At 39.5% G+C, this 12,136-nt stretch overlaps 2 protein-coding genes across 4 annotated transcripts in view; one reads left to right on the top strand and one right to left on the bottom strand.

Annotated features, from left to right (window-relative positions):
* Nucleotides 1–663: 663 nt before the first annotated feature.
* OR10Z1 (olfactory receptor family 10 subfamily Z member 1) lies at nt 664–1,605 on the top strand. The gene has a single exon (XM_001490232.3). It carries the CDS (start codon nt 664–666, stop codon nt 1,603–1,605), a length of 942 nt encoding a protein of 313 aa, XP_001490282.3.
* A 4,543-nt stretch (nt 1,606–6,148) lies between these two features.
* SPTA1 (spectrin alpha, erythrocytic 1) overlaps nt 6,149–12,136 on the bottom strand; it is a 64,788-nt gene continuing 58,800 nt past the window's right edge. The window contains exons 46-52 of one of the 3 annotated variants that reach the window (XM_005610224.4): nt 11,486–11,503; nt 10,951–11,002; nt 9,640–9,827; nt 8,687–8,740; nt 8,150–8,296; nt 7,231–7,375; nt 6,149–6,693 (exon numbers count right to left, since the gene is read on the bottom strand). In XM_005610224.4, coding sequence (XP_005610281.2) covers nt 6,544–6,693; nt 7,231–7,375; nt 8,150–8,296; nt 8,687–8,740; nt 9,640–9,827; nt 10,951–11,002; nt 11,486–11,503 — 754 coding nt within the window. In that variant the 3' untranslated portion in view covers nt 6,149–6,543. Of the gene's footprint in view, nt 6,694–7,230; nt 7,376–8,149; nt 8,297–8,686; nt 8,741–9,639; nt 9,828–10,172; nt 10,358–10,950; nt 11,003–11,485; nt 11,504–12,136 lie in introns of those variants that run through there. The other 2 variants (XM_070266945.1, XM_070266946.1) reach the window with 2 other exon arrangements.

The following is a 12,136-nucleotide window of genomic DNA, read 5'->3' as shown; positions in this document are numbered from 1 at the left end:
ATAATGTTAGATTAGGATTCCAGACACTTTTCTAGTCTTGACTCTGTGTGACTTCAAGCAAGTCACTTGATCCTCTTGGTTCTGTTGCCTGATCTATAAAATAATATCCATCAAGCCACCCTACCTCAAGTTCTAACAGGCAATACGTATGTGTCCAGACGTGTACTCTTATGTGGCAGTGTATGTATTATGTTGGTATGTGTGGTACACATATCTACATATGCATGTGCTATATAAACTTATATGCATTTATAATGTATGTGCATGCCTGATATATGTGTGGATATGATCACTAATGTTAAATGTGCAGTGCATAGTTTTGAATGTGTGAAATGTGCATAATTATGTGTGAGTGCTTTGTATGTGGTATGCATGTTTATATGTGCCTGCATATGTGTAGTCATGTATGTGTTTTCATGCGTGTGTGTGTATCTTTGTATGTCTGCGTGTGCATAAGTGCATTTGAGAATGGACCCATACATCTGTGTATTTAATGTAACAAATACCTTCTGAAGTTTGATGGTTAGCTAAGTCAAAACTTCATTTTTCAGTTACAACAGGAACAAAGAAATGAGGATCCACCTCATGTTGTCTTCTAAAGAAGCTAGGCATCTATTGACAAAGTGGAAGGAATCAACAGATCTATCAAACATGTCACTTAGAATGGAGCACACCAATGCAACCTCCTGGAGGGGCTTTGTCTTCCTGGGCTTCTCTAGCTTTGGGGAGCTGCAACTCCTCCTTTTTGTGTTGTTCCTCTTCCTGTATCTTATCACCCTGATGAGCAATGTCTTCATTATTGTAGTTATCAGGCTGGACAGTCATCTTCACACCCCCATGTACCTCTTCCTTTCCTTCCTATCTTTCTCTGAGACTTGCTACACCTTGGGCATCATCCCTAGGATGCTCTCTAGCCTGGTCATGGGGATTAAGGCCATCTCTTACGTGGGCTGTGCTGCCCAGATGTTCTTCTCTGCCTCATGGGCTTGTGCCAATTGCTTCCTTCTGGCTGTCATGGGCTTTGACAGATATGTGGCCATCTGTGCCCCACTGCACTATGCCAGCCACATGAATCCTACCCTCTGTGTCCAGCTTCTTGGCACCTCCTTCCTGAGTGGATACATATTTGGGCTGGGAATGACACTGGTCATTTTCCACCTTCCATTCTGCAGTTCCCATGAGATCCAGCACTTTTTTTGTGACACTCCACCAGTGCTGAGCCTGGCCTGTGGGGATACAGGTCTCAGTGAGCTAGGGATCCTCATCCTCAGCCTGCTAGTCCTCCTTGTCTCTTTCTCCTTTATCACTGTCTCTTACACTTACATCGTGGCAGCAATCCTGAGGATCCCCTCTGCTGAGGGGCGGAAGAAGGCTTTCTCCACCTGTGCCTCACACCTCACAGTGGTCATTGTTCACTATGGCTGTGCCTCCTTCATGTATTTGAGGCCCAAAGCCACCTACTCTCTTGAGCGGGATCAACTTATTGCTGTTACCTATACTGTGGTGACCCCTCTCCTCAACCCTGTTGTTTATAGTCTAAGGAATCGAGCTGTGCAGAAGGCCCTGAGAAATGCTTTCCAAGGGAGATTTCTGGGTAAAAGATGAGACCTACCTTAATGGCACAGTCTTCTCTCTACAGGATCAACATAGACCAGCAACTCTGGCCAAGGGGCCAGGTATTCAGGGCCTCAGGCCAAAGTTTTCCCACCCCCAAGCCCTGGGAGAGCCCCATCCTGCCTCCTGCACTTCCTTTATGGCTGCTGGGGAATGCAGAGGCAAGACTTCCTGCTCTGTTCACTGTGCTACCTCATGCTAAGCTCAGAATCTGAATTTTCAGATCCAGCCTCATAGATGCCACCACTAGTTACTGAAACCCAACTCATTAAGAATTTTCTGAGTTGAACAAGATGAGGGAAGTTTGGAGTGCTCAAGTTCAAGACAGGGCTGGCTGGGGCCCTATCAAGGATACTGTAGAGATGTCTAAAATCATTACATAATTATATTATCCAATCTATACTATTATTTGAAGATCTGAAACTCATTGAATACCAGTTTGACAAATCAATTTGAATGTGTTGCTAAATGAAAGTTATTTTCTCTCTCTCTCATGGGGTAAACGAGTGTCTTTCATCTTTTTAGCTAGTTGTCCTCTACCTCTGGCTCATTATTGCTTTGCCCTCTTCCTTTTAATTGGCTATTCTAGTTGGGTAGAATCTATTTCAGAAAATATATTTATTGCCTATTTTCCTTGATAATTGCTGTTGTTCTCTGATGGCCTCATATTCTTGGGTATCAGGTACCCTCCTCACTTGGGTCACTTCCCAGCATGGATCCTGTTCTTTAGAATTTTTGGTGGAGCCCTTTACCCTGCCTATTTCACTTCCCACCTACAATACATCATGCATGGGGCCAGATATTCTTAGGGATAAGTAAAGGTATAATGAATTTACACAGCTCTCAGGTAGGAGTTTGAAGACAGGTTCTGAAATTTACTGTGTGACCCTGGGTAAATTACTTAATGTTTCTCAGCTTCAATGTCCTCATTTATAAAATGGTTGTAATTTAATGGTTTGCAGTGTTGACTAACTAGGATCATGCATGTAAAGAATTTAGCACAATACCTGGATCATAACAATATTTAAATAAATATTGGCTGCGGCTATTGATAATGTGCTAAGCAAATGGATATTGGCTTTTGGTTTAGGAAGAGGTTATTCTCAGTGGAGGATGAGAGAAGTCTTCATGTCTGAAGCAGTACTTGAACTTTCTCCTAAAGGATGGGTGAGTTCTGAAAGTAGTAAGTGGTAAGAAAATATGTTAAGAAAAGAGAACAGAATAGCTACAGTCTCCATAGCAAGATAATATAGGCCTGTTTCAGAGTGTGGTGAGTTGTCCAGAGGGACAATGGAATGTTTGAAAATGTCTCCCAGGTGCTGAGATACTAAGTTAGCTTGGGTTAAGATTTCTTTGCAGACAGTGGTTTGAATACTTTGCTTCAGACCTGATCCTTTTGGCAGAGGGGGATAGGACACAGTAAACCTTTGAGCAGAGAGTAGAGCGGCATCGGGGAAGTGATTTGGAGAATTAATCTAGCAGTAGAGAGGGTGATAGATCTCAGCAGGGACAAAACAGAGGCAAGGAGATCAGTAAGAAATCCATTGTCATCATCCCAAAGCAAGGTAAAGAGACCTGAAGATGGATAGCGGTATTGGAAACTGAAGGAAATTACAAACATAGGAGATTTTGAAAATGTAGGATTCACATGATTCAGCAATGAGTTAGGAATGGGGTAAGACTTGAGAAAGAAGGAGGAACTTATGTTGAGGGGATATTCAGATAGGAATCCATATTTTTCCACTCTTCCAGGGAAGAAATACATCCTATAGTTAGGATTTGGTGGAAATCAAATTTGCAAGGAAGAAAGATAAATCCCAGAGAAGAGAATACGTTGTAGAGAAGTTGGAGAGTTAATTAGTCAGACGGTAGAAAAGGCCTAGATCAGGGGAGAAAGGCCGTGTACTCTGGGGTGCTTTTCACTACAGGCTAGAAGTAATCCCCCAATTGCACTGAGCCTGTTTGAGCAAATTCATTTCTAAAATCTATTCTGTCCATCTAGCATAACGTTCCCTAAATTCACATTGAGTAATGTTGAGTAAAGGTGTTCTAAGAATTGCAAAGTAATACTCAAATGTCCGTCTAACTTCTAAATGTAGTAGTGTTAAGTATGGAAGGCTATAAAAATCACTTGGAGGGGTTTTTCAAAATACGTCTTCCTGGGAACCATCTCTATAGACTTTGACGCAATTTATCTGGGGTGGGGACAGGTTGAAATAGTTTACAAGATCTCCCTAGATGATTTGAATTCCCTTTTTTGATTAAGACTGTGACCATGTGCTCAAAAAAGAACCCTCCTTCCAGGTACACACACACACACACACACACAGAAAAGTAGAGGTCCCTCTGATGTGAACATGACCACACATGCCCAACTCATGGTCCTTTAAAGAGCCAATTAAGGCCAGAGTCTCTGGAGTCAGACTTCCTGAGTTTAAAGCCTAGTCTTGCCACTTTTCAGATGTGTGACCTAGGACAAGTTTCTTAACATTTCTGTGCCTCCATTTTCTTAATTGTAAAATGGAATCATGATGGTATGTATTTTATATGGCTTTTTTGTGATGATTAATACAGAGTCTTTAGAACAGAGCCCGTATTACATGAAGCACTCAATATAACCATCTATTATTATTTGGAGTTTCCAGATGGTATCACTTTAGGCTGTCCTATTTGTTGCCTAGTTGATGCTGGCTGAAGCTAGAGCCAGCAGTGTCCACCATCTTATATTTCATGATATCACCAGTCAAAGAAAAGCAAAGTTCTGTTACCTGGCACAACGTGTGACTGGAGAAGGTAGGAGGATGGATCTAGACCCAGAGACTTGGGAAGATTAAGTACTGGGAGATGGCTCAAAATATAGGAAACAAAAATGGCTTCCAGGCCAATGTTTGGCATGAGAGAGTCCCATAAAAAGTAAAAAGGAGTGTTCAGTTAAGAGTGGAAGAGTTTTTGAGACCAAACCAAGCACAGGAATCATGAAAGAAAAATCAGAATGTAACCATAGGGCTGTGGCTCAGAGGCAGGCTCCAATCTATATGTTGTAAAGAAGAGAATTAGCAATAAGAAGTCAGAGATGCTGGTCTAAAGTAAGTGAACAGAAAGTCAAAAAAAGATAAGCATCAATTAGGGGAAACTTAACCCTGAGATTGAGAGACACATTTGATACAAGTTCTAATTGTCATATCATAAATTGAATATCTATAGTCCCCAATTAAATAATGTATGATAATTCCCATATTACAATTTTTTGCTTGAGTGCATAGGTAGTCAGAATTTAATTTCAGAAGGAGCTGTGTATAACTCTGACAGTTCCATATTCTTATGGCATTTTTGTTGATTCTTCAGAAAAACATTGTCATCACTAGCTTCTCTTTTATAAGATGGTATAAGTGGTCCTTTGTCTTAAAGAGCATTTCTTGACCTATCACGTGTCTAATAATCTGATTTAGTCCTTGTAGGGCAGGGGTCAGGTAGAGAATGGAACCATACTCACCTTTGCCTTTGGTTATTTCAAGCACACATTTTTTAGATTTTCCACAGTTGGTACATGTAATATTAAATTATACTGATTTTCTATGCTATATCGGGCTATACTTTTTTCAACTGTAACCATTTTTGATAACTCATAATCAGATAATCAGACATTTAGACATTTATGAGCATTTTTTTCAAATACTTTTCTACTGTCATATTTCATAGTATCCAATTGTTTAAGCAAAAATCAGTAAAACCACTTATGAGCAGCAAAGATAGCTTTTTAGTTTTAACCAAAATTCTTTTAAATGGCCTCTGTGATAAGATTTGCCCCGGACTAAGGAATGACTAATTTATATGCAAAGGATAGGATTGAGATTTAAGATTGTAATCGAGTGGCTATACACCTGGATTGAGAGGTGGAGACCGTTTGTGCAGGATATTAGCAATTTCACAACAGGCAAAGAAATGACCTAGGAATTCTCACAGCAAACGATACCATCAAATTTTACAAGTCTGGATGGAACATCACCATTTGAACCTGTTCAGACCAACATGACCTGAGAATTCTCTGAAGATAGTACCATCTCTTCCTGTTTTTTTCTTAATTCTTGATTTATAAATAATTATACTCACTCTTACACTAATAGGAGATGGAAGTAAATCAAAACAAATATTACTTTTTATCACATTAAAATTTAAGAGGAAATTTGGGGACATGAAGGATAAAAGGAAGTCCTGTTATGCTGGAATTTTGCTATTCTGAGAGTAATAACATTCACTCTAATAGGGAAGCATGAAAAAAGACAGATTATGAAGAAAATAGGTGCTATGCTGGCCTTCTCTGTATGGCTCCATTTTACAGATCAAAATATTGGGGCTACCCACAATATCAAAATCTTCATTTTCAAATGTAAGAATTTAAACACACTCCAAAGCTCAAAAGAAATTCTTTGTAAATCATCCTGGGTCTTTTTCATCTACTCTACCATGGCCCTTATTTACAGTGTAATTAGCTGCCCAGATTTATGTAACAGAACAATTCTCAAAAATGCAGAAGTGCAATTCGGTCAACAACATTTTATTTCACACTGCCCTATTAAAAAGAAATACTTAAAAAATAAATGCTTTTTTAAAAAAGAAAACACCTTAATCTATAATCAAAACAAAACAAAATAATAAAGCTATGTTGAACCCCAAAAAGTAAAAAATAGAAAGCTTGGCACCTCTCAGTAGTGACTAGCTTCATACAAAAGAAGCCCATGGCCTCCTCTTCTCAAAGTCTGTTAATGCCTTATAGCTCCCAAGCTTGAGATTTTTCCAGGTCCTGCAATAAATGTCGTAAAACACACATACACACACACACACACATACACACACACACACTGGATTATCTTTCCACTCTTCATTCCTGTCTCCATCTTTCCCCAATACTTCCCACCACACCAAGATTTTCTATGATTCAGAAGAAGCTGCTTCTCCATTGGCAAAGTAGGAATTGGTGAAGCCAACATAGTCATAGCCAGAAAGGTGGCTTCGGCCCCGTGGGTCCACATATTGCTGCATATGTGAGGCACAGAATGACACTTGTTCCGGGGTTAGGGCCTGAAACATAAAAAAGAAAGATACAGTTATAAGGATTCAAAACACCTGGATCATTGGGGCTTCCATTATGCCCTAAACCCAGAAAGTGGACAAACTTTGGAAGAAAAAGCCAGCCCTGTTCCTATCGCACACTTTTCTCATAAATCCAAAATTTCTCATGAATAAGACCAATTCATTTCTTCAACTCAGCTCTGACCTCAAGAGTTTCATCTCACTTTGACTACATTATTTATCTCATTCACTAAATTTGATTTATTAAATAAATGGGGTTAAAAAATAGCCTTAAAAACTGAGTTGTAAGTTTGGGATTGACCCTGATAGTCACTAGAGATTGCCTGTAGGTTATTGAGCTTGGTCAAGACAACACGAATTGGTGATCTAAGCAAATGATATCTAGTATAAAGCCATATTTGAGCAAAAAAAAAAACTGGGTTTGGCAGGGATGGTAGTTGCCTGTAGTAGGCAACCATGCTCGAGGTGAGCAAAATCTAGATTATGATGAGACCATAATGAGAATGGACACAACTGGACTCTGACCTGTTTCATGTCCTCTTTGGTAATATAGGCCTTGCCCTCTGCCAGGGCTTCGAAAGCATTCTCTATTTCATTGCTGGACTTGATGTTCTCTGACTCCTTGTCAACCAGGAATGAGGTATAGTCCTTTTTTGAGACATAGCCCTTCCTGTGGGAGAAACGGATCAAGAACTGTGCCTTCTCAAGACAGAGTGAAAGCAGGCCCTTTTCTCATCTTATTCAGTGTGTCAGAGACAGAGGGAAGAAAGATTCTCCAAGTGACTCTTTCAATTCAGCTCTCTGAGACCATGGGCTATGATCTTTATTTGACCCCTCTCCTCATGCTCTTACAGCCAAATAAGCGGTTTCCAAAGTTCCAGCCTCTGTTTCTACAGGAGTCATTCTGCCTGACTCTCTACTTAGAATTTGGGAATTTCCCATCAACACCAGTCTTTAGATACTTCAAGCTCTTCCAGTTGAGTTGAAGACCTTTACTTCTGGTCTTCTTTGGTCCTTAGCATTAGTAAGAATTACTCCCTAAGATAACATGATCCCTCTATGACTCTATTCTACCCCTACAAGCACACAACAACCTCACCCCCATGAGTCAGCCTCTGAATCATCCATGTCTCCTTAGAATCTTACACATGTGAAGGGATTCTTCTCTCAAGGTCCATTCTCAGAACCAGCTGAAATTCATAGATCAACCCTAACCCAGGAATTAAACAAATTGCAGAGCTGGTGCCTGAGTTGTAGTTAGTGCCAGGAACTTCTGAGCTAATTCTAAAAGGGCACCAAAAGCTGCCCAATTCATTCAAGGTAGTCTCCATCTTCCTTTTCTTAAGGTGAACTAATTTCATATTTTATGACTCATTTTACTCTCTGTATTTGTCCCTCCAAGCCCCATTCCCTGCTATGGTCTGGCCCTTGGTCTTCCTCCTACCTTCCTGGATCAACAGCATCTAGGAATTTCTCAAACTTGGGCTCAGTTTCATCCTCCTCCACCATGGGCAAGTAGTAGTTGAGTGCTCTCAGGCAGGACCGGAAATCTTTGTGACTCAAGCGTCCTGTTAAATTCTCATCAAAGTGTCTAAAGAATAAAAAAAAATTATCAGATTCAATAGAGATCCAGATTAGAATAGAAAAGAACAGCTGTTGGTGCATCAGCTGGGGCTTTATTAACATGTCATAAGGTTATCAGAGAACTGAATGGAGAGCTTGCCTGTGTTTCTGCATTTTTTTAACCTAATGAATGATGGAAAAAGCATAAAATGTTGAACATGAAAGATATTTGTTTTCTAAAGTCCAGGAATCTCACAGACATATTAAAAACCATGACTTGAAGCAAATAACATATTTAGATCTTCATTTAAGATTCTACTAAGCCATACTGAGGGAAAAAAAGAATGTTAGTTATTTAGAGATTCAATCTGAACGGTCTGCAAAACAAAGAACAAATCATCTCTGAAGTTATACTCACTGATATATTGTGCTAAACTCCTTTAGTGTCTCCTCACTCACACCTAAGGTGTCTCTAAAAGGAAAAACATAAATCAACCCATGAAATAAAACAGAAAAATAGCAGAAGACACGCCATTTGAAACAGAGAGGAATTTTAGTGGGTGTTATGCTATTTGAGTCATTTAGTTCAGGCGTTGGCAAACTATGGCCAGTGGATCAAATCCAGTCATTCACTTGCTTTTGTATAGTCAGTGAGCTAAGAATGTTTTTTACATTTTTACATGCTTAAAAATAATCAAAAGAATAAAAATGTTTTATTAAACATAAGAATTACATGAAATTCAAATTTCAATGTCATAAATAAAATCTTATTGGAACATCTCCATGCTCATTCATTATGAATTATCAATAGCTCTTTTCTCTCCACAACAGCAGAGTTGAGTTGTTACAACAGAGATTATCTGGCTCTCAAAGCCTAAAATATTTATTATCAAGCTCTTTACAGGAAAAGTTTTCCAATCTCTGATCTAGATAATAATGCTGTCAAAAAGCTATGGAAAGCTAAAGCTTGTGTTATATAATTAATTTATTTAGAAAAAAGTGAATTTTGCTCTTCTCCTCTATAGCTTGAATGTTTCTTGATTTCTAGACATTTTAGAGGGAATTTCACAAAAGGAGGTGCTTTCTGAAAAGATCCACATAAGATGGTGAGGAGACTCTGAGAACTAGATGATGAGTAGATTCAGGGAGATGGGAGCGCTATCTCCTATTTCCTAATAGATTCCCATATAAAGAAAAATATCATTCTGTGGGTCAATCAAGAGAGGGAATATTAGTTCTGGAGATGATTTGTGTACTATTTCTGAAGCAGCTCTTTTATCCAGCACCCCAAACTCTAGCCCTTGGAATTAAGTTCCTGACACCTAATACTACCCACACCCTTCCCCACCCCTGGCCACAGGTTCTCAGTACTTGGCTTGGATCTGTTGCTCCAGGTTATGTTGCATTTCCATCCCAAGCTGGGAGAGCTGGTCCCACTGCTGGGCCAGCCCAATGGTGCTGTATTTGATGTCCAGGACCACAGCCTCTTCTAAGCTGTCCCCCAGGTCCCCAGTCTTCATCAGATGACGCTTCATCGCCTGGATCTCCTTCTGCTTCCTCTGAAAAGAGACAGAAGAAGAGAGGCAGTCACTAAGGGTAGGAGATACAAGCATAAAGATGATAGAGAAGATAAGAAGTTAATGAGTTTGAGTTTCCCCTAATTGCTCCTCTTTAATTATTTTCAGAAATCTTCCTGTACTCTGTTAAAAATCATTTCTGTATTCCTCATTTATAAAATGGTAGGAAGGTTAAGCGATAAGACTCTGTCATTCTGGTAATATGTAATATATAAATCTAAGAGTTAGTAGTTACATACTGCAGATAGAGAAGAGTAGAATTTCCAGGATCGACGCACCATTAGCTCCCAGTGATCTGCATCACAACATATCTGCACTATTGATTGTGGTTGAGCTTTCAGGCCTACTTAAGCTCCCCATTGTTCATTCTTGGGCCTCCTTCATCTGCTTGGGCAGACTTCCACAGGCTGCTTCTATCATCCAGGTACATTATATTCCAAATTTCTGCATCCAGGCCATGCTTTCTCAACAGGGGACTATTTTTCTCCAAGGAGAGGAGGAGTGAATTGATTCTGATGATGGGGATGGGTGTGAAAACATTTAGATATTACAATGGCTTACAGCCCTCCGAAAATCAATCCTACCCGGTAACATCTTACTCTTTAGTATTTAAGTTCTTTCATTAGGGATAAATTAACTTTAACTAATTATTTTTTTCTCCTTGGTGGGGGCAATAATGAAAATAAATTTAAGAAACACTGTTCTAGCCTATTGCTTCATTCAATTGTCAAGAGATTATCTAGATTCAGTTGGATTATCTTATCATATCGTAAAATAACAGACGTTTGCTGATGCTCCAGGTTGTAGTCTAGGAGTTTTTGCATTTTTTTCTCTTAAAAATAAAAGTAACTCTATAATGTAGATATCATTAACTTCATTGTGTAGAGCAGAAATTGAAGTACAGAGATTGAAGTCCATGTCCAGGAAGTGGTGGCTGATGGTTAGAATGCAAATTGTTGGCAGGGTTGGCACCAGAGCCTTACGCTCTTGACTTTCAGGCCAGGGAGTTTACCTAAAAGTATCACTAGGGTTACCTTTAAGTGTTTTTTCCTTGCATTATTTGTAACTCTGGCAATATCTTCAGCTAATGAAGACCATTACTTACTTTATTTGCTTCCAACTTGGATTCCAGAGTTCCTGTTTCTTTGAGCAAAGATCTAGTTAAGAACGAGAGGACAACATTACTCATAGTATCAGAGGTCAACATTTCACAGAGACTGACCACCTTAAAGCCCCTGTACTTCCCTACTTCTGCTTCTTCCAAGTTATGTGGCCTCTCTGAAATGAGTTTTCATAACACCAAATCTTCACAAAACCAAATCCTTCTGTCTCTTGGCAGCCTTGCCAGACATGCGAGAAGTGAAACAAGGCCTGACCTGGTTCTTCTCTGTCTACAAGAAGGCTTCCCGACCTCCCTCCTAGTTCTTATTTTCAAACATACCCTTAACCTAATGTGGGCAAGACTCCACCTGGTGGAAGGCCAGAATGGTAGGAAGGTTAAGTGTTTCTCTTTTTCACGCTACATCTTTATCTGGGCACCATCAGATTGAGGTGGGATGAAGATGCCTCAGTACTAAGTTCTCCTTAACTAGTTCTTCCAGAATAATATAACAAAACAAGAATGAGGACAAAATACTGACCCATCCAGAAAATAAGCTCTGGACATGGAGGTCCGGCACAGGAATCAGTGGAGAGAAAAAAGAAATCATACGTTAACATGGATTATTTCAATAATCTTCTTTCTCCAAATTGATGAAACATTCTAAATCTTTGATAGCCATAAAATATGAACCTGTTCCACCTATGGATCCCAAAGTCTCTCCCACACTGAGAACCTCGGAGCCTTCTGTGCTGCAACTTACCTTAGGATGAAGAGCTCATGTGTCAGGTGATATGATCAATGTTGGGCGCATGCTGCCAGGGGTTGGGGGACCAAGACCAAGGCAGAGGAGGCTGAGCTATGTTTCTTCTGCCTCTTTCCACATGTTTTCTAGCCTTTACAGGGTTTCGTTTGGTTCACTGTCTGATTTATCCTTGTCAGTGGGTTTGTGTGAACAGTATATATCATAGATTTTCTAAACCACTACTTTAACTCTCAAAATTCTACAATTCTGACCCACCTATTGGGTACAGTCTACCAACTTCATTCATTTATTCTAATGTGTTAACACCTTATAAGTCTCCTCTTTTCCAGGTCACTTGTTCCAGAAGATGTGACAAACGTTATTTTCATATACAGAACATTTGCATTTAATAAAAGCAATTATCATATATTATCTCACTTGATTCTC

This window comes from Equus caballus, chromosome 5 (genome assembly GCF_041296265.1).
Source record: "Equus caballus isolate H_3958 breed thoroughbred chromosome 5, TB-T2T, whole genome shotgun sequence".
NCBI lineage: Eukaryota > Metazoa > Chordata > Mammalia > Perissodactyla > Equidae > Equus > Equus caballus.
This window is presented reverse-complemented; position numbering and strand designations above follow the sequence as displayed.